This window comes from Pecten maximus, unplaced genomic scaffold (assembly GCF_902652985.1).
Source record: "Pecten maximus unplaced genomic scaffold, xPecMax1.1, whole genome shotgun sequence".
Taxonomy (NCBI): Eukaryota; Metazoa; Mollusca; class Bivalvia; order Pectinida; family Pectinidae; genus Pecten; species Pecten maximus.
The window spans coordinates 2,398-25,657 of NW_022982692.1; the positions used below are offsets into that span (position 1 = coordinate 2,398).

General features: G+C 36.9%; 1 protein-coding gene across 1 annotated transcript; it reads right to left on the bottom strand.

Moving 5' to 3' along the window:
- Positions 1-243: 243 nt before the first annotated feature.
- LOC117320791 lies at positions 244-23,111 on the bottom strand (the record flags this gene model as incomplete). Its single annotated transcript, XM_033875279.1, is given in 11 exon segments — positions 244-451; positions 1,285-1,374; positions 2,375-2,483; positions 3,291-3,430; positions 4,965-5,029; positions 5,795-5,834; positions 8,142-8,219; positions 9,175-9,303; positions 13,252-13,335; positions 14,147-14,266; positions 23,063-23,111. Coding segments are annotated over 11 exon segments (964 nt in total), but the record flags the coding sequence as incomplete, so codon positions are not given.
- Positions 23,112-23,260: the final 149 nt, after the last annotated feature.

A 23,260-nucleotide genomic window follows, 5' to 3' on the forward strand; every position in this document is an offset into this window, starting at 1 on the left:
GAATCGGATTCAACTTAAGACCGATGTTAAAATCGATAATCATGGATTTCAATCTGAATGCTATTTAATAGTACAGTTATTGATATACATCTTTGTTATGTTGGGAATCGATCGTGTCTCCATCGTGAATCCTTGACTACTGACACAAGAAGACTGGTCCATGGGACTATTTAATAATATATATGAGCCACATTTACTTCATCCTTTTACACAAAAATGCAATGTACTGAATTGCACACAAGGTAGTGTTCATATAAAATTTTGCTTTTATTTACACCCGACACTTTACATTATAAATATGACTTTATATAATAGATGGGAATATATCGCTAATATACCCATCCCATTAATGATGTACATCAAAAGATTTTCACACGTGTACTGATTGCTGCTATGCCGTTATCTCCTCCAGTGGTGGCGCTATATGTTCTGGGAGCTTTTGCAATTCATGCTACAATGAAAAAAAGAGGGGAAATATTAACAAGACATACACTGCATGTATAAAATAGGGCAAAATTCAAAATTTACTGAATCGTATCGCTACAAAAAAACGAGGATTTGAGAATGAAAACCCGACAAGGAAATGGCCATTGTGCATGGTAAACGGTGAAACCAGAAAGATCACAATATAGAAGAATGCAAGAAAACCCACTTTCCAATTGCTGTAGAACTAAATACAAATATATTTTTATCTAATTTCGAGGTCATGTTATACACTCGAGGCCTTACACTAAATTAACTTCAAGAATGCACTCGTTGCAACTTCTTGCTTTCTACAGCGAGTATCGTGGGTGTCAATTAAACATTGCTCTAATTTTGTTTAAATGAAATATGTTAAATCATTACATCTACAGTTTGTAGGCTTTATCACCCAATTGACAGCCAGGGTTAGTTAGAGGTCTCCTTGTAAGTTGGTGACTATCTCACTGAACAACATACGAGAGGCCAATCGCATACCATCAAGATCAATAAGGATAAAGTGTCTTGCCCAAGGACACAACCAGACCAGCCTGTTTCTCATCTTCCCAAGAAACGCAACGGATGGGTAGGGAGCATCTAACCACACAACTGAGATCTTCACCTGAGGTTACATGGCTTGGGCTATAACTGACTGAGCTATCGCGGCCCCCTTTACTAATTCTTTGTACTTGTAGTAATGACACCACCTCTTTTCTCTACAGACTAGGAATATTTACTACAAGTACCGGTACAAAGAATTGGTTGAACTGAAAATAATAACCTCATCACAATATATCACACATGCTATTCATGATGCTTTATTACCTTGGTAACCTTCATTGCTACACCTGCAGGGAGATTACGTTCTATATACTCCAGAAATGTATTGGCTGTCGATCCTGTTAATTTCTCCAACTGAAAAACAAACCAAACAAATATGAAAGAATGTTTAACTAAATACATTGTACCTCTTACAGCCACAGTACAAACCTAAAGGTTACAATATTGAAATTAAACACTGAATCAATTAAGCATAATATGAGGGTTAGATGGAGCCACCCTTGCATAATCATTAAGTTTGGATACTCTAGCATTTGGTGAACAGAACACTGTCTGGCCGATATCCCACAGCCATGCAAGTTTGGTAATGTAGGAGATGTCTGTAAGGAAAGAATCCTTTCCTCAGACAAAGATTGGAACAATGTTTCTGAAATTATTTCCCCTAACTCTACGTTCAATCTATATCAACTAATCAATATTAAATCCTGTTCCCCTCCTTTTTTCAGTGCTACACACAAATGATCTGATCTTCACCATGTTGAAGTAGGTCATTAACCAGTAAGGTGTGAACTGGCATTACATTGCTCACATGTTAAAACAAGTAATCTGAGGCAATTCATGTCCCCTTCAAGCCTCCTGCTAAAAATATTAACAGTAAGTGACTTTGACCTAAAACCCTGTAAATTGAAATTGACCTATAGCTACTCATACTGAAGTTACATACCAACTTTCACCAACATATCTTGAAGCACGTCTGAGAAAAGTGTGGAAAACAGAAGGCGGACTGGGAGGAAACGTATACTGTAGTCCCCACGGTTTTACAGGTAGGGGACTAATAACCATTAAACTTAACATGGTTTGCACAGATGATGAAAGGTGTTGGAAATTTGGGTCAGTACTTTAAACAAATCCTGGAATTTGCTCTGAAGTGCTTTGAAAGTACTGGAATTCATACTTGCTGTGAACATGCTTTATCAGATTCCTTTAAATTTTTATCATGTCTAAGACAAAAATTATACCCTGATTCCCAACAAGTTTGGGACAAAAAATGTAAATGGAAAAAGTGGTAGAAAAGTGCTTGAATTTTAGTATGAAAATCTGTACGAACCATACTAATGTGTTATAATATACTTGCCTCTATTACACGGTAGTTAGTTCTCATTTCATACTGCACCCTGTGTTTACTGTATATGTGGACGGACTTAAGTAGTGTATATTTTGTAATAACTTTAGGTGGTGTATATCTGTAAACCAAGAAAATACATTTTGTATAAAATATAAATCACAAGAAAATTCAACAAAGGGTGACAAGCTAGTAGAATATATGAAATAGTGGTGAAATACACATTACCCCTCAGCCAAGTACAAAATGGCAGAACTCGATCCATGCTTGCATTCAGAAAGATCACAAAACATTCCTTCCTTCAGGCAAATTTGATTTCTCATGGTTTTTCTTCCAACTTTTATCGAAAATGTTCCGTTCACAAGGTCAACATAGGGATGTGTAAACAATTAAATGTAACGGGCCATTAATCCTTCCTTCATGATCATTTACCCAACATGGTCTGTCTTTCTACCAATTTGTCAAAATCCATAAAAAATGTAGTTTGCATTTGAGAAGAATACTGGACATATAGCAGAGGGGTAAAAATTGCATCACTAGGCCCTAGTCCTAAATCACATCAGCTCACTTGGGTCAGGAGCACCAAATACAGGAAATGATCACTTACACATGCACCACCTTCAAAAGTTTTTTTTTTTTTTTTTTTTTTTGTGGTACCTTATATAAACTGATAATTTTTCAGTTGCCATGAAAAATAAGCAAAGTAAATCAACACTTGTTAAAATTTCATTATTTGCTTCCTTTTTTCTTCTAAATCAGGTACCAGTATATAAAAGATATGAACTTTAAAACTGTTTGATTTCCATGCTCTTTGCAAAATAATCAGTTGTGCAAAATTTATAGATTTTGAAGAAGGTTTGTCATGGTAAGATTGGTGAACAGCTGTATTTATATTTGCTATTACAATTTTCAGTGATTTTATACTTACATCCGTACAAGATTAATGTTAAGAAATCTTGTAGTCATCTTCACAAATGCAGCATAACTGTTTAAGACTGCAACATCATGACCTTTGACCTCGAGAACAATTTTGCTGTAAAGTTCATCAGTCTCATCACTGTCTGCCATCTGGAAAATATCAACATATATCATCAGAAAACCTATCATGAGAAAAAAAATAACAAAAAACGAAAGTTCTCATTTAATAATGAGCATGCAGCAATCTTTTTTTCAAAACTCCTTTCACTATTACTAAATATTCTTCAACAAATATCATGTTTTTTTCTACTACAAAATGATGACTAGAAGAACTGTGTTTTGTGAAAAGTCAACAGATTACAATTTCTCCAATTATATCAGATGTTTGTTGATGACTATAAAGAGATTAAATCAATATGACATTTATATCTTCTATTTAGATTCTGAGTGTTGATTCTTAATCTGATCATATCAAGTGAAAACAACAAACCTTTGATCATGAAAACACTATGAATACAGTATGAAAACACTATGAATACAGTATGAAAACACTATGAATACAGCTATTCACAAAAATAATTATAATTTAACACAAATTATTGTTTTTGACGTCTTTTTGTTTTGAATAAAAAGCAAAAAAAAAAAAACATTGGTGGAATCACCCGCTGTTCTATAATTAATTTAGCATCTTTTCATATATACGTGTATTTATCAGAAGTTAAAAATTTAAAAATAACAGTTTTTTTTTATCACCCTAATATTAATACATGTACATTGTATATGAATTGAATGGATTTTTTTTCATTTTCATGGCGGCTACGAATAGCAGTAGCTATCTACATATCTTCAGATGTGCGCTAATATACACCATGGGATATGTAGATAGATACTGCAATTCGTAACCACCATGAAAATGAAAACAAGAGGCCCATGGGGCCTGCATCGCTCACCTGGTTGGATTAGACCAAATGTCAAAATAATGTTCATGTTCATGTTCAATTCGTTTTATTTGTCAATCTCAAACAATGCTATATATGGTTATGGTGTGGGGATCCAACTGTTTTAAAGAAATAACGAAGTCAAGACTCTCTAAGGGTCTGAAAGACCTCAAGAATTGTTTTTAGAACATCCATTCATAACTTTATTACTAGTAGTGATTTGAAGGAATTACCTCTATTTCCCCTATGGGGCCCCGCCACTTTGGCCCCTCGCGGGTCAGTGTCACCATTTATGCAAAATCTGTTCCCCTTCCCCCAAGAATGTTTCTGACCAAATTGGGTTCAAATCCATTCATAACTTTATGACTAGTAACGATTTAAAGGAATTGCCTCAATTTCCCCTATTGGGCCCCGCCCCTCAGGCCCCTTGGGGGTCAGTGTCACCATTTATGCAAAATCTGATCCCCTTCCGCCAAGGATGTTTCTGACCAAATTTGGTCAAAATCCAATGAGAACTTTTTGACTAGTAGCGATGTTAACGGACGACGGACGACGGAAGCCGCACAATGGCATAAGCTCACCGGACCTTCGGTCCAGGTGAGCTAAAAATCCATTCAATTCCTATGTAACACCACAACAGAATTACAGACAGAATGGAGCACTAATGTTAGGACAGCAAATCACTTTCTTCACAAATAGAAAACTTCGGAGTTTAACATTTTAATATGATATGTTAAAAAGATCACCGTGTCATGCATGTTGTTTATGTTTCCAAGCTGATAGTCGCTCTGTTTAAACACTTCATAGGGTCCTGCAAACACAAAACCTCATTAAAAGATTTCATATTCAAAACTATCACGAGGATTCCACATGCGTAATTGATGAGTATCACGTATAACTGGTACGTGCTCTCTAAGTCAATGTCATTAGGATGTTTAAGATACATATGTAACAGGAGAGGAAAAATGCAACAACCAGATCTAGACCAGTGGACTCAAACCCTGGACCTCTAAAATCAGACAATGCTCTAACCATGCATTGAGCTACTTGGCTGCCAGTGTTTAGCTCAGTCCAGTTCGCTACATATATAATGATAAATTATAACAAAATCATTCTGACATGTGAATCAATAATTCAGGCTGTTTGTAATGTATGATTATTATAATTATAATTATATAAGAAATAATATAGGCCTTCCTAGAGATTTGAAATAAATCATTATTATATGGCAACATTTTATCAATTACTTCAACATTGCCTCATAATTTTACACATATCAACAGTTGTGAGCCAATCTTCATGATAGAATTGAATAATTTTTAAATAAATCTTCACGATAGAATCAAATAGTTTTATATTTTCATGAAAAGATCACAATAAAAACAAACTAGAAAGAATGATTCAAAATGCCTGTTCTGCTATCATAATAGCCAATTGTAATAACATATAACATTGCCTGCAAATCTCTGTCACTCTGAATACCATAGCAAGGCAATTCAATGAACAATGAAATTGATTATTTAATTATAAAAAAAAAAATTGAAACAATGATTTTAATGTAAGTCTTATCACTTACCAGCTCCTTTTTGTCTGGATTCTGGTTTCCAAGGTTTAGCCTAAAACATTAACAAAGGTTTTTTAATTACTGACCATGTACGATGAAATTGCATCTTCTGTTGATGTGCATATGTTATGCTCCTTTCACCACTTTTAATTAATAAGGCTCAAAAGCTATGTGTCATTTGATGTTGAGGTCACATGTACAGCATGTATATTGAAACATAATGGTAACATCTACTAGTACTACTTACCAGTGTAAGTAATTGTTCAAAATGTTTTAATCTGGGGGCCAGTTCCATCAGTTTTCCTTACCTTAAGGAAATTCCTTAACTTAAAAAGTGTCCATAGGAAAGCATTACAGAATTTAAGGAAGCTCAATTAACTATATGTATGTATAAGATCTTCTTCCAAAATTCTGTAAAGTTTTCCTTTGGATAAATACAAGTTAAAGAATTTCCTTCGGTTGAGGAGCATTGATTAAACCATGGCCAAATAACTTAAACTGCTTAGAGTATGAACCTGAAACAAGAGGCCCAATGGGCCTGTATCGCTCACCTGGCTCTACAGCAACTTTGAGGTTGATTGAGGTCATTTCTAAAGATACAATGTTGATTACCTCTTTATTCAAATATCATAGTAAGCTAGTTTTATTCGTATTAATAAATTTTCTAGTCTTTCATTCCAGCATTCTATTGGCCTAATATCAGGTCTTGCAGGCTCTTGGCTATTGCAAAATAATTGTTTACAGATTTAAGTCGATTTCACCCCTGTGACCTTGAATGTAGGTCAAGGTCATTTATTTGAACAAAATTGATAGCCCTTCACCCTAGCAGGCTACAGGCCCAATATCAAGTCCCTGTGACTCTTGGTTATTGAGAAGAAGTCGTTTGAAGTTTATAGCCTATTTGACCCATGTGACCTTGAATGAAGGTCAAGGTAATTTATTTAAACAAACTTTGTAGCCCTTTACCTGAGCATGCTACAGGCTCAATATCAAGTCCCTGGGCCTCTTGGTTATTGAGAAGAAGTCGTTTGAAGATTATAGCCTATTTGACCCATGTGACCTTGAATGAAGGTCAAGGTCATTTATTTGAACAAACTTTGTAGCCCTTCACCCCAGCATGCTACAGGCCCAATATCAAGTCCCTGGGCCTCTTGCTTATTGAGAAGAAGTTGTTTGAAGATTATAGCCTATTTGACCCATGTGACCTTGAATGAAGGTCAAGGTCATTTATTTGAACAAACTTTGTAGCCCTTCACCCCAGCATGCTACAGGCCCAATATCAAGTCCCATGGCCTCTTGGTTATTGAGAAGAAGTCGTTTGAAGATTATAACCTATTTGACCCATGTGACCTTGAATGAAGGTCAAGGTCATTTATTTGAACAACTTTGTAGCCATTCACCCCAGCATGCTACAGGCCAAATATCAAGTCCCTGGGCCTCTTGGTTATTGAGAAGAAGTCGTTTGAAGATTATAGCCTATTTGACCCATGTGACCTTGAATGAAGGTCAAGGTCATTTATTTGAACAAACTTTGTAGCCCTTCACCCCAGCATGCTACAGGCCCAATATCAAGTCCCATGGCCTCTTGGTTATTGAGAAGAAGTCGTTTGAAGATTATAACCTATTTGACCCATGTGACCTTGAATGAAGGTCAAGGTCATTTATTTGAACAACTTTGTAGCCATTCACCCCAGCATGCTACAGGCCAAATATCAAGTCCCTGGGCCTCTTGGTTATTGAGAAGAAGTCGTTTGAAGATTATAGCCTATTTGACCCATGTGACCTTGAATGAAGGTCAAGGTCATTTATTTGAACAAACTTTGTAGCCCTTTACCTGAGCATGCTACAGGCTCAATATCAAGTCCCTGGGCCTCTTGGTTATTGAGAAGAAGTCGTTTGAAGATTATAGCCTATTTGACCCATGTGACCTTGAATGAAGGTCAAGGTCATTTATTTGAACAAACTTTGTAGCCCTTCACCCCAGCATGCTACAGGCCCAATATCAAGTCCCTGGGCCTCTTGGTTATTGAGAAGAAGTTGTTTGAATGAAAAAGTTGACGCCGGGCGACGGACGCCGCACCACGGCATAAGCTCACTTGCCCTTCGGGCAGGTGAGCTAAAAATGGAATAATTTTCCTATTTAGTGCTTTGCCTTCCTAGACTCTGCAGTCAGAGCAATCTCAGTTTTTAAAGAAAAAGTGGCATTTGAGACCAAATTTGGATAAAACCCACAAGTCAATTAAGAGAGAAGAAGCAGTTTAAGGCAATGAATTCACAGACAGAAAACTGAGGACAAAGCATGTTGGCAGTCAGTCTTCTTTATTTTATCACAGATGTAGATTATGCTGTAGGATATTACCTTGATAACAGTATTGTCATAAGTAGATCCTTGTAACACATTGGCAGCAGCATCCATCTCTTTTAACGAGCCAAAGTTCTGGATAATAACATAAAAGTCTATCTTTACAAATATTTCATATGCTGTATACTTTTTAAATATTGGCATCTCTTCATTCCACAAAGCTCAGCATAGTACAAACCCCCAAATTCTAAAAATCTTTGTGACACCCCAAATTCTCAGCATCTCTACATTCCCAAATCTCACCATCTCTATATCACCAAAATCTCAGTGACTCACCCCAAAATCTCAAATTTTCTTCGACACCCAAAAATCTCAACATCTCTGTGACACCCCAAAATCCCAACATCTCTGTGACATCCCAAAATCTCAACATCTCTGTGACACCCAAAAACCTCGACATCTCTGTGACACCCAAAACCCTCGACATCTCTGTGACACCCCAAAATCTCAACATCTCTGTGACATCCCAAAATCTCAACATCTCTGTGACATCCCAAAATCTCAACATCTGTTCGACACCCAAAAACCTCGACATCTCTGTGACTCCCCAAAATCTCAACATCTTTTTGACACCCCCCAAAAATCTAAGCATCTTCACACCCAAACGATTTTGATAAAACTGTGAAAAGAATTCAAAATGAATGGAGTTTCTTTATTTAAGGACTCTACACCCTAAAATCTCGATCATGATTAATTTCTATAACTCCAAAATCTCAGCATCTCTTCACTGCACAAACTTCAGCATAATACATGTGCCTCAAAAATCTCAGAATCTCTACACCTAAAAATCTAACTAAATCTATACCCCAAATATAATGGCATATCTTACATTATTCTTATGCAGCAGCAATATTGTTTTGTTTTATATCAATAATGTACTGTAGATGATACAAAGTCTGATTTTGCATGTTCAATATATGTAAATATTGATTTGCTGAAAGATGTTTGATTCAGAATTCTTTGTATTTCCTAACAAGTTGAAATTTTCTTTCAGGAATCCTCCTCCCATATCAATGATATAATAACTCACTACAAGCCAATCAGACTTCATGCTGGTTTCAAGGACCTCCCCGTAAGGTTTACAAAGCTGTTTTAGTTCCTCTGTTTCCCAGCCTTCTGGTACATTCAAAATACGCAGCTTACTTTTGTTGCCACCAATCTTCAAGAAAGATAAAATAAACAGCTTATTACACAGTTTGTATGATAAAACTCCTTTAGGTCCATTCCAGTAAAATATCTACAAACAGGACACCAGGTTTGTCAAACAGGAATCATAAACATATTTTTTGTTAATAATAAGCTGCATTTTCTCCTGAACACACCATACGTTTCTTTATCACTGGAACCCTCTGGTAGGATATTACTATTTCTTTATCACTGGAACCCTCTGGTAGGATATTACTATTTCTTTATCACTGGAACCCTCTGGTAGGATATTACTATTTATTACATTTTTACCAGTGAAATATCAAACATTATTCATTCTATAAAAGTGATATTTTTCAATAGCGCACGAGTGAAAAATATCTAAATATTAGCCGCACGAGTGAAATATATTTGGTATTACTGAAGACACTGTTAGATATCCTCTATTTCTTTATCACTGGAACCCTCTGGTAGGATATATTACTGAATTGATTGTGTCATTCTGTATAATCTCTCACTGACCCCTTTGGTAACATTTTTCAAACATTTAATGACTTTTTTGTAAAGTAGAGATGGTAGCAATAGCTCATTTAGTACAACTTCAGACCATGCAACCTAAACTGAAGACCCAATGAGTGGGGTTCTATCTCTGCTTGGAGCAGTTTGTGTTTCTCAAGAAGCTATGGTCACAGCCCATCATGTGCTGTCATGCTTGTAACCTTTTGGGCAGGAATCCACTTAAATGGGTGATGTCATGTTACTGGCTTCCTTGTGTAGTTAGGGAGGTTGCCACTTGCTATGAAGAGACAGACACACATAGGGTTGTTTCAAGGGGGGACATTATGTTATGACATCACAATAAATTTCTGACTGGCGCAGCCAATGAAAAACACCCAACAGTATATTGCATTAGTGTGCAAAAAGTATTACAAGGGGCAACTTCACTATATAACAGGCTGATTAGGTGATAAATGGTTATGCGGTATACACAATGAGTACAAATATGAAATATGATGGGATTTATTGAAGCATTGCACTATAAATTTAATGAAGCACCGGTAGTCACTAGTGCTTCACGTTATATTTGCCTTTGTCCAGTTGGCATTATCAGCACATAACTGCCAACTGAAAGCAGATCAATGCTTATATTTACTACTTGTGATTTAAACAAGAGGCCCATGGGGCCTGTATCACTCACCTGGTTGGATTTGACCAAATGTCAAAATAATGTTCATGTTCAATTTGTTTCGTTTGTCAAAATCAAACAATGCTTTATATGATTATAGTGTGGGGATCCTAACTGCTCTAAGTTTACAACATGCATTCATAACTTTATGACTAGTAGCGATTTAAAGGAATTACCATTATTTCCCCTATGGGGCCCCACCCCTTTGGTCCTTTGGGGGTCAAAGTCATCATTAATGAATGCAAAATCTGTTTTGCTTTCTCCAAGGATGTTTCTGAACAAATTGAGTTCAGATCCATTCATAACTTAATGATAAGTAGTGATTTAAAGGAATTGCCTCAATTTCCCCTATTGGGCCCCACCCCTCCGTCCCCTTGGGTGTCAAAGTCATCATAAATGCAAAATCTGTTTCCCTTTCCCCAAGGATGTTTCTGACCAAATTGGATTCAAATCCGTTCATAACTTTATGACTAGTAGTGATTTAAAGAAATCACCTCTATTTCCCCTATGGGACCCTGCCCCTTTGGTCCCTTGGGGGTCAGAGTCACCATCTATGCAAAATCTGTTCCCCTTCACCCAAGGATGTTTCTGACTTAATTAAGTTCAAATCCATTCATACCTTTATTACAAGTAGTGATTTACAGGAATTACCTATTTCCCCTATTGGGCCCCGCCCCTTTGGCCCCTTGGGAGTTAGAGACACCATTTATGCAAATTCTGATCCTCCTCCGCCAAGGATGTTTCTGATCAAATTTGGTCAAAATTCAATAAGAACTTTATGACTAGTAGGGAAAAAAAAAACAACGGAATTCATGTTTCTCTGCCATTAATGGCTGAGAGCCTGTTAATAGCTCTACGATGTTGCTCCGTGTAAAACTAGAGGCAGAGGGCCTCTATCGCTCACCTGGTTTATTTGAGCAAACATCAAAATAATGTTTATGTTCCATTTGCTAATAGCTTCATTAGTTGATGTATGATTATATATAATTATGTTGTGAGGATCTCAACTGCTTCAAAGATTTCCCCTGCAGGTAGGGCGTAAGAATTGTACCTGCTGCCCCCATTGCATGATCGTAAGAGGCGACTAAATTTGGGATCTTATCTTTTCTCTTCTTTCTTAACAACTTTCTTCTTCCTAATGTCTCCCTTGACAATGCCTCACTTTTGGCCTTTAGTTGAGCGTTCGCCGCTGTGAGGAAGGCTTTGGGTTCTGTCCCCTAGCCGAGACATACCAAAGTCTTTAAAAATGGTAGTTGCTACTCCTGCTTAGCGCTCAGCATACAAGGAGTGGGACGACTGGTTCGCCCGTTGTCAGTATAATGTGACCGGGTGGGGTGTGCTGCTGGGTGTCTTCGGCAGTATGCTTCAGTGAGGTAGCACTATAAATCAGCAAAAGTTCCGGCCTATCACAAGGAGACTTAACACGAACATACCGCAGCCTCCCAAAACACACATACGCACTCACCACACGCATGCATGTCCAATGCACGGGAGGCCGTCCTTAAATGACCTTAGCTGTTAATAGGACGTTAAACAAAATAAACCAAATAAACCAAAAGCTTCAAAGATATAACACAGAAACAAAGTCAAGATTCAACATGATTGTATTTTGAACCCCTATCCAATAAGGATGTTATCAGACAACTATGAGTGATATCCATTTCTTAGTTTCAGTGAAGAAGTTGTTATATCAATTTAGCCAAATTGACCCCTTTTGACCCCAACCCTTCAGCCCCCAGGGAGATCAGTCTCACTTTATGTACAATTTTGAATCCCCACCCCATAACAATGCTACCAGACAAATATGAGTGATATCCATTGCTTAGTTCCAGAGAAGAAGTTATTTACATCAATTTACTCAAATTTGTACAAATTTGTATCCCTACCCATATCGATGCTACCAGTCAAATAAGAGTTTTATCCATTGCTTAGTTTCAGAGAAGAAGTCGTTTATATCAATTTAGCCAAATTGACCCCTTTTGGCCCCACCCTCTGGCCCCTGTGGGATCAGCCCCATCATTTGTACAATTTTGAATCCCTACCTCATAAGGATGTTACCAGACAAATATGAGTGGTATTCAACGCTTAGTTTCAGAGAAGAAGTCATTTATATTAATTAAGACAAATTTACCCCTTTTGGCCCCACCCCTCAGACCCCTAGGGGTCAGCCACACTATTTGTACCATTTTGTATCCCTACCCCATAAGGATGTTAGCAGTCAAATATGAGTGATATCCATTTTCTAGTTTCAGAGAAGAAGTCATTTATATAAATAAGCTAAATTGACCATTTTTGGCCCCGCCCCTCAGGCCACAAGGCGGGTCAGCTCCATCATTTGTACAATTTCTAATCCCCACCCCATAATGATCCTACCAGTCAAATTTTGTTCAATTTCGATCAGCGGTTATGAAGAAGAAGTCAATTGTTGACGGACGGACAGAGGCCATTGCCGGATGCAGGATGCCAAGCTTTGCCATAAGCTCACCTTGGCCCTTCGGACCAAGTGAGCTAAAAATAGCGTGTGAGATAATAGAAAACAGATAAGAATAGCAAATAATAATGTTGTACGAATACTTAATACATATAAACATGAGGATTATAAATATTACACTTGTTAAATTTAATTTTCTACAACAGAAGGTTTATTTTCCATTCTTTTATTTGGCCAGGGCCACAGATTTTTTACTGTTATATTCATAGCAACGCCGCTGATAGTTGGTAATGCCATAAAGTGGTATATATTTAAAGATTAGTAGTAATGCACAAAATACCCACCGTAGCCTTCATTGTACATCCCCCAAAGACTATACCATCCAAATTGTCTGCTGCTAGAGCAACCATTTCAGGCTTAGAAAATTTCTGGAAAACAAAATGGAAAACTATGAAAATTCAAGACACTAAACACCTATTCAACTGAATTATAATCAGATCCATTATTAACACATATATACACATATGATATCAAACTATGGAATAGCACCATGAATAAAATAGTTCAACATATAAAGGTTAGATTCATTAGCCTTTTTAGGAGGAGTACTATTGACTTTTCAGGAAAAAAACACAGATTACCAGTAGGACTGGAATAATGTTTTGTAAACAAGAAAATCTAGACTTTTGGTATAGCTGATCCTTTTTCTGTGACTTTTTGGAAAAAACTGTCTGGACAAGGCTCTCCCATTCTGCCTTTTTTATCATACTGTTTTTGTGAACATTTTACCTCAAGATTAAGCCAAATGGCCTAAACTCCAGAAAAAAGAGGCCTAGAGGGCCTGTATAACTCAACTTTTCTTCAGAAGAGGTATTTTGAAGAATTAACTATACTTCCCCTATCGACCCCACTCTACCAACCACACCACCGTTCATACAAAATTGGTTCCCCTTCACCAATGCATACTTCGGACCAAATATAGACCAGATTCTATCATTCCTACAAAAGAAGGGGGGGGGGGGGGGGGGGGGGGGGGGGGGGGGAGGATGTGTGAGCAGACCCACCAATTATACAGAACTGGTTCCTTCTTCACCCTAGGATGCTTCAGACCATATATAAACTAAATCCTTATATTCCAAGAGAAGAAGCATCATAGAGCAAGAACTGGGAAATTGCTATATTCCCTATAAGGCCCTGCTCCTAGGCCCCTGTGGAGGTAGACTTCACATAGATACTTACCACCATAGCTGTTATGCCTTGTTTTTGACAATCTATTGCTCCATATTTCCCTAGAAAAGTCTCCATATCATCCTTGCTGATCAATCTGGGCATGTTTTCTAGTCGAAGCACTGAATATGTCTAAAAGTTAGAAAAAGTTATGTTAACACACAACCAAACTGGGCAAAACCATAGTTCACCACCTTCAGACAAACGGGAGACCTACATTTGATACATGACACATTGATTGATCAACGTGAACCTATGCCCCAAGTATGAAATTCTAGTGACAAATAGTTTAGGAGATGGATTTCTATGTTACAGGTCAAAGTTTAAAATGCAGGTCAGTCCAAATGACCTACTTTTAATATATGACACACCACCTTACCTAGCTGGTGAACACATGACCCAAGTACGAAGTTCCTTTTTTTTCATTGATGTAGGTCAAAGGTCAAAATATTAATGGAAATTAGAGTAACATATTTTTTAGTACATAACAAACATCTCACCTAGGTGAACACATTGAGCTAATGATCCAAATATAAAGTTCCAGTGACAAGTAGTGTAGGAGATAGAGACTGGACAAGATAAATTGTAGAAGGACGGAAGGATGGATGGACACAACAGAACTACAGTACCTCCAGGAACTGATGGGGACTAATAAGATAGAAAATTAACCAAATACAAATTTTATTGCTATAAAACCAATTTGTAAATAAATCAGAGAAGCAATAGGTGTTTTTATCAATTTCTCAAAATTAAAGCTCTTTTAACCAAACAAGAGGCCCAATGGGCCTGTATCGCTCACCTGGCTCTACAGCAAATTTGCAGTTGATTGAGGTCATTTCTACAGATACTATGCTGATAACAACTTTATTCAAATATCAGAGTAAGCTAGGTTTATTCATGTCAATATATTTTTTAGTCCTTCATTTCAGCATACTATTGGCCTAAGATCGATTCTTGGCTCTTGGCTCTAAGCATGCTACAGACAGGCCCAATATCAAGTCCCTGGGCCTCTTGGTTATTGAGAAGTCTTTTAAAGATTTTAACCTATTTGACCCATGTGACCTTGAATGAAGGTCAAGGTCATTTATTTTAACCAACTTGGTAGCCCTTCACCCCAGCATTGTACAGGCCCAATATCAAGTCCCTGGGCCTCTTGGTTATTGAGAAGAAGTCGTTTGAAGATTATAACCTATTTGACCCATGTGACCTTGAATAAAGGTCAAGGTCATTCATTTGAACAAACTTGGTAGCCCTTCACCCCAGCATGCTGCAGGCCAAATATTGGGTCTCTGGAACTGTTGGTTATTGAGAAGAAGTCGTTTAAAGATTTTAGCCTTTTTTACTCCTGTGACCTTGAATGAAGTTCAAGGTCATTCATTTGAACAAACTTGGTAGCCCTTCACCCCAGCATGCTACAGACCCAATATCAAGTCCCTGGGACTCTTGGTTATTGAGAAGAAGTTGTTTAAAGATTTTAGCCTTTTTGACCCCTGTGACCTTGAATGAAAGTCAACGTTATTCATTTGAACAAACTTGGTAGCCCTTCACCCCAGCATGCTACAGGCCCAATATTAGGTCTCTGGGCCTTTTGGTTATTGAGAAGAAGTTGCTTGAATGGAAAGTTGACGCCGGATGGACGGCCGGACGTACGGACGGACGCCGCGCCACGGCATAAGCTCACTTGCCCTTCGGGCAGGTGAGCTAACAATACATTTCATCGACTGTAGGTATGTTAACACCTGTCACTGGTAACTATCATGCCTGAATGGACATATTTAAATCATTCAAAGGCACCTGAAATACCGCCTGCCTAAAACTATCTTATTACACATGGTTTGTCAAGCACCAGTTTATCAATATAAAGTCGTAAGTTTTGTATGAATTGTTTAAGCCCAGTTCATAGATAGAGAGCCATAAGTTTTGTACGAATTGTTTAACAGAACTTTTCACTCAATTTCAAATATCTGCCCCGAGGTTTTGTCATAAGCATTTTATTTTTCAAAGACTTCATGATTCTGTTCTTCTTCTTTGATTGACAAACCTCCGTCAAAAATGACGATTACGGTTGCGGGAAGGATCGTTGTATGCTTTAAAAGAATTAAAAAAGTGCAGGGATTTGGGTACAGTGAGAGGGTTTTTTTTTTTTTAATTAATTTTTTTAGTGGAAACTATAAGATAAAACATTATGAGGGTGTGTTTATGGTGTGTGTTTGAGATCATCAGGGGCTGCATTGTGTATATGTGCCTTGAAGATCTCTAGTGTAGTGCATTGTACTGCTGCCACCGGGAGGAGGTTCCATTGTGTTATTGTGTGTGGGAAGAAGGAGTATTTGTATGTGTCATTGGTGGCAGATAGGTGTCTGAAGGTGTAGGGGTGTGTTTGCCTTGTCCTAGGGTCTGCTGGGTGCATGATGCCGTGTGTTCTCAAGATTTAACTTCATTCTTTTTCGATATTTGTCTCTCATACTAGTACTACACAACGTAGTTTCAAAGAATCTACTCATCTACTGACAGGATACATGTACTTGTAATAAAAAAAGAAAGAATAAAACATGTATGAGAGTAGAATCTAACCATATCGTATTCATTGTGTATAACTATTAAGCATGTTGGATTTGATCAACCCCTATCCAGTGATTATCTCTCACTTCACCTGCATATTTACCTGTGTTTTGTTGCAAAACTTTTCACTCAAACAATCCTACTTAGTTAAATGCTTTTACAACAAGCATTCTGTGAGTATTGCTAAAGCAATACATGTCCCCTACCAGTGCCCCAAAGTTAAAACTTTAGCTAAATTTGAGTAAAAAAGTTTAGCCGAAACTGAAACATGATCATTTTATGACAATAAGTTCATTCCAAACAATGTGTAAATTCAACTCTATTGGGTTGAATAAACAAAGTTTCCTGTCCCTAAAAGAATCTAAAGTGAATTTAAAGTGAAATGTGTAATAACAGCCTTGGATTGAAATATAAACATGATTCTGCATAGCACAGCATAGTAGTAATATCATTATTAAGTGAATGGAGCCATTATAAAACTTTAACCTCAAGAATACAGAGAAATCAGTTAAGTTCATAATATGCCAAAAATTTCAAAAATTGAAAATAATGTTTTCAGTTTTAACCATACAAAAGTAATGCCACACACCCAAAGAATCTCTATGCACAGAATCAGCATCCTAATACCATTATTAAGTGAATGGTGTGCCATTATAAAACTTTAACCAAAACTTTAACCGGACCGACGGACCAACGGAAGGACGGACGGATGGACGGCCGGACGGACGCAGGCAAAACCTATAGTCCCCCCGGTTTCACCAGTAGGGGACTAATAACTCAAAAATATATAGTCCAGATTCCCTGCGACCCTAATTTCCAGAGTCCCTGGACTATAAATTCTGTATGATAATCTGGACATTATCGAAGGGGTGTGTTGAAATATCCACCATATGTGCATGTGATCTAATAAATAACACCACAGTATCATGTTACAACTTTGTTGCAGGTGAGAAAAAATATATTCCACCATTTATCTGCTTTCATATACTGAGAAAATAACCACAAACTTAACATCATTATCAGGGTTGGTCTACTTATTATCAACTTTATCTATATATCGTCTGGGGTTGAACTTGAACTATGTTCGGGGAAAAAGTGACAATTTGAAATTATCATTAAATTTCGTCAATCTTCCATGTACATACGACAGATTACAGAATCTCATGACTCATCAGACAGATTACAAAATCTCACGACTCATCAGACAGATTACAGAATCTCACGACTCATCAGACAGATTACAAAATCTCACGACTCGTCAGACAGATTACAAAATCTCACAACTCATCGGAAAGATACCAGAATCTCACGACTCATGGGACAGATTACAGACTCTCACGACTCATCAGGCATATTACAGAATCTCACGACTCATCGGACAGATTACAGAATCTCACGACTCATCGGACAGATTACAGAATCTCACGACTCATTGACAGATTACAGAATCTCACGACTCATCGGACAGATTACAGAATCTAACGACTCATTGGACAGATTACAGAATCTCACAACTCATCGGACAGATTACAGATTCTCAAGACTCATCAGTCAGTTTACAGAATATCACGACTCATCAGGCATATTACAGAATCTCACGACTCATCGACAGATTACAGAATCTCACAACTCATCGGACAGATTACAGAATCTCACGACTCATCGGACAGATAACAGAATCTCACGACTCATTAGACAGATTACAGAATCTCAAGACTCATCAGGCATATTACAGAATCTCACAACTCATCAGACAGATTACAGAATCTCACGACTCATCAGACAGTTTACAGAATATCACGACTCATCAGGCATATTACAGAATCTCACGACTCATCGACAGATTACAGAATCTCACAACTCATCGGACAGATTACAGAATCTCACGACTCATCAGACAGTTTACAGAATATCACGACTCATCAGGCATATTACAGAATCTCACGACTCATCGACAGATTACAGAATCTCACGACTCATCGGACAGATTACAGAATCTCACGACTCATCGGACAGATTACAGAATCTCACAACTCATCTGACAGATTACAGAATCTCACGACTCATCGACAGATTACAGAATCTCACAACTCATCAGACAGATTACAGAATCTCACAACTCATCAGACAGTTTACAGAATCTCACAACTCATCAGGCATATTACAGAGTCTCACGACTCAACGACAGATTACAGAATCTCACGACTCATCGGACAGATTACAGAATCTCACGACTCAACGAGAGATTACAGAATCTCACGACTCATCAGACAGATTACAAAATCTCACGACTCATCAGACAGATTACAAAATCTCACGACTCATCAGACAGATTACAGAATCTCACGACACATCAGACAGATTACAGAATCTCACGACTCATACGACAGATTACAGAATCTCACGACTCATCGACAGATTACAGAATCTCACAACTCATCGGACAGATTACAGAATATCACGACTCATCCGGCATATTACAGAATCTCACGACTCATCGACAGATTACAGAATCTCACGACTCATCGACAGATTACAGAATCTCACCACTCATCGGACAGATTACACTACTGCCCAGCAAAGTCATTAAAAATCTATTACAAACCCATTACAAAACCATTAACAAGAGATCCCAGAGGGATCTTGGCGCCCACCATTGAATGTTCTTCATAGGTTCCATGTCAGATTGATCTTTTCTCTACTTTTCTCTTCTTCTAAGTCTTACTAATCTGTGTAAATTCAGAAGAAACCTCTAGTACTTTTCAAACAAGGGAAACCTATATATAAAATTTAAGATTTAGGCACCAAGGGGAACCTATATATGGAATTTGAGAAAGATTCCTTCAGTACTTTCTGAGAAATAGCGATAACAAACTTCAATTGTCAAAATCCAAGATGGCTGCCTGTCGGCCATGTTGTTTTCCGATTGGTCTCAAAATGCAATATGCATAACTAGGCACGAAGGGGAACCTACATATGAAATTTCAGGAAGATCCCTTCAGTGCTTTCTGAGAATTAGCGATAACAAACTTCAATTGTCAAAATCCAAGATGACTGCCTGTCGGCCATGTTGTTTTCTGATTGGTCTCAAAATGCAATATGCATAACTAAGCACCAAGGGAAACCTACATATGAAATTTGAGAATGATCCCTTCAGTACTTTTTCAGAAATAGCGATAACAAACTTCAATTGTCAAAATCCAAGATGGCTGCCTGTCGGCCATGTTGTTTTCTGATTGGTCTCAAAATGCAATATGCATAACTAGGCACCAAGGGGAACCTACATATGAAATTTGAGAAAGATCCCTTCAGTACTTTCTCAGAAATAGCGATAACAAACTTCAATTGTCAAAATCCAAGATGGCTGCCTGTCGGCTAGGTTGTTTTCCGATCGGTCCCAAAATGCAATATGCATAACAAGGCACCAAGGGGAACCTACATATGAAATTTGAGAAAGATCCCTTCAGTACTTTCTCAGAAATAGCGATAACAAACTTCAATGGTCAAAATCCAAGATGGCTGCCTGTCGGCCATGTTGTTTTCCGATCTGTCCCAAAATCCAATATGCATAACTAGGCACCAAGGGGAACCTACATATGATATTTGAGAAAGATCCCTTCAGTACTTTCTCAGAAATAGCGATAACAAACTTCAATGGTCAAAATCCAAGATGGCTGCCTGTCGGCCATGTTGTTTTCCGATCGGTCCCAAAATGCAATATGCATAACTAGGCACCAAGGGGAACCTACATATGAAATTTGAGAAAGATCCCTTCAGTACTTTCTGAGGATTAGCGATAACAAGAATTGTTTACGGACGGACGGACGGACGGACGGAGGGAGGGACGGACGGACGGACCACGGACCACGGACGCAGGGCGATTTGAATAGCCCACCATCTGATGATGGTGGGCTAAAAACACTGATTCCATTAAAATTGGCCATTATTTCTTGTTTCCATTTTTGGGACAAACCTGGAGTTAAGTAATGTAATGGGCATTATTTTTCTAAATTTCAATTACTTTCCTATTAATATTTTCTTTGTAATGGTCATTAACAAAATAATGGCCATTACTTCATGTTTTGTATTTTTCTTAATGGCCTTTATTCTGTTTGTAATGGCCATTAGAGTGGAGTCATCATAATGTTATGGCCATTACTAACTGTGGATTTTATGTACTTCCATAACATTTTCCATTTAATGGCCACAACAAATTATGATCACAATGTAATGGCAATTATTTATTGGTAACTTCATGTAATGCCCATTACATTTTCCATTTAATGGCCATAACAAATTATGATCACAATGCAATGGCCATTACTTATTGGTACCTTCATGTAATGCCCATTACATTTTCCATTTAATGACCATAACAAATTATGGTCATAATGCAATAGCCATTACTTAATGGTACCTTTATGTAATGCCATTACATTTGTTATTCCGATGTGCAATTCCTCATAAGTAACATTTTTTTTCTTGTAATGGCCATTACAAATATTACAAATATCATCACATCATATTGTAATATATATGACAATGTTTAATATACTACCATGAATTGTTGACCTTAAATTAATGTATTATTTCAGTATCTTATTTTTCATTACATTGTTATTGTTGAATTCCATGTCTATATAACAATTTTGTTGTTGGCTTAAAGAAGAATAAGGAAACTGTACAGGCTTACTAAACCCCTTCACAATAAAAAAAACTTCAAATTTCCCGCCAAATTTTCCCGCCAAATTTTTCCCGCCCAATAACTTCAAGCAGGAGAGTTCCAATACATGGCAGCCATGAGGCTTTTCTCACACATATAAACAACATGTTATTTTACAAATGAAGGGAAGTATTTATCTTTAATACCTGGTTCATGATTAATACAAGACTACCAGGAAATGAAATATTCAACTCAGGAAGTATGTCACCTGTTTATAGGTAAGAATTAGCTTAAAACCAATCACCATGCATGTGACCTAAATTTACAAAGTGTACATTATATTCAAACAGCTTTGGCATTTCTTAAATTGTATTGCCTATTCAACCAAATTGTACAAACACACATCATATGTACATTGAGAATTAATGCAATAATGAACATAAATCACTCTTACATGTATCTGAAGAATATTAAAAGGATTTTGGGTCCACATGATTGTGTACTGTGAATATCCATTTTTGAAGCAGTTATCAATTTGAAACAAATGATGGATCACTTTGAATGCAATTTTTAATGGAAGGACTACATGTACAACGATATTGTCAAACATGCATAGTGATACAGTTCATGATGAACTTTGATGAAATTAAGTGGTAAAATGCATTTTCTAAATTTTCTGAATGCGTCTAATGTAATGGTCACATGTAGGTCCATTAATTTTGTATACCTGTATATATATAATGGCGATTACACTTTTGTTTGTAAAAAGGTAATGGCCATTACCATTGTGTTGATCTTTAAACAGTTTTTGTACTTTAAAAGTAATGGTCATTATATTTGTAAAAATTGTGGCCATTAAAGTGTATTTTCTTGTAATGGTCTTTTAGTTTTGTACACCTTTAATGGCCATTACAGAGTATCAAAGTAATGACACCGTTAATGGGCATTACAAAAATGGTTTTGCTCCAAACCTAATGGCCATTACATTACACCAAAATGTTTAATGCCCATTACACCATAAGGTTTGATGCCCATTACATTGAAAACTAATTATTGATGGCCCTATTATATTGTAATGGCAATTACTTAGTGAAAACTTTAATGGGTTTGTAATGGGCAATTTGACAGTAGTGATAAGAGTTAATGACTATTTATGTTTTTGTCAAACCATTAAAATCCTTAAAATGCATTTAAATTTTATTGTTTTTTTCCCAGACCCATTAATTTTGTACCTTTAATAGTCATTAATGTTAAATCAAAAGCCATTATTAAAATAATTAATGATCATTATAAATGTTTTGTTAATAGCCATTAAAATGTATTAATTAAGTACCATGAACTAATTGATTTGTTTCAACCCTTTGATGATCATTAAAATTGAAAACTGTCACATTTAAAGACTATCAAACTTGTATTAAAATTTTTCAATTAATAGCAATTAAAGGTACAAAATTAATAGCATGATTGATGGTTTTATGATGGGAAATTTTAATGGGGTTTTTAATGGCCGTTTTAAGGGCTTGGGTATGCAGTAGTGTTACAGAATCTCAAGACTCATCGGACAGATTACAGATTCTCAAGACTCATCCGACAGATTACAGATTCTCAAGACTCATCCGACAGATTACAGATTCTCAAGACTCATCAGAGTGTCTGACAGATTACAGAATCTCACGACTCATCAGACAGATTACAGAACTTACATTTTTAGATCTTGTGTATGTACTACAGGTACGACAGAAATTAGTGATGCTGAAAAAAAGAAGACAAATTAAGAACACAAAAAAAACAAAGAATAAACTAAGTCTTATAATGATTTATGTACAGATTTAAATATTTGTAAATATAACACAACAACTTTGACAATCAGTTAGTTATCAATCCTGAATTTATATCAAACT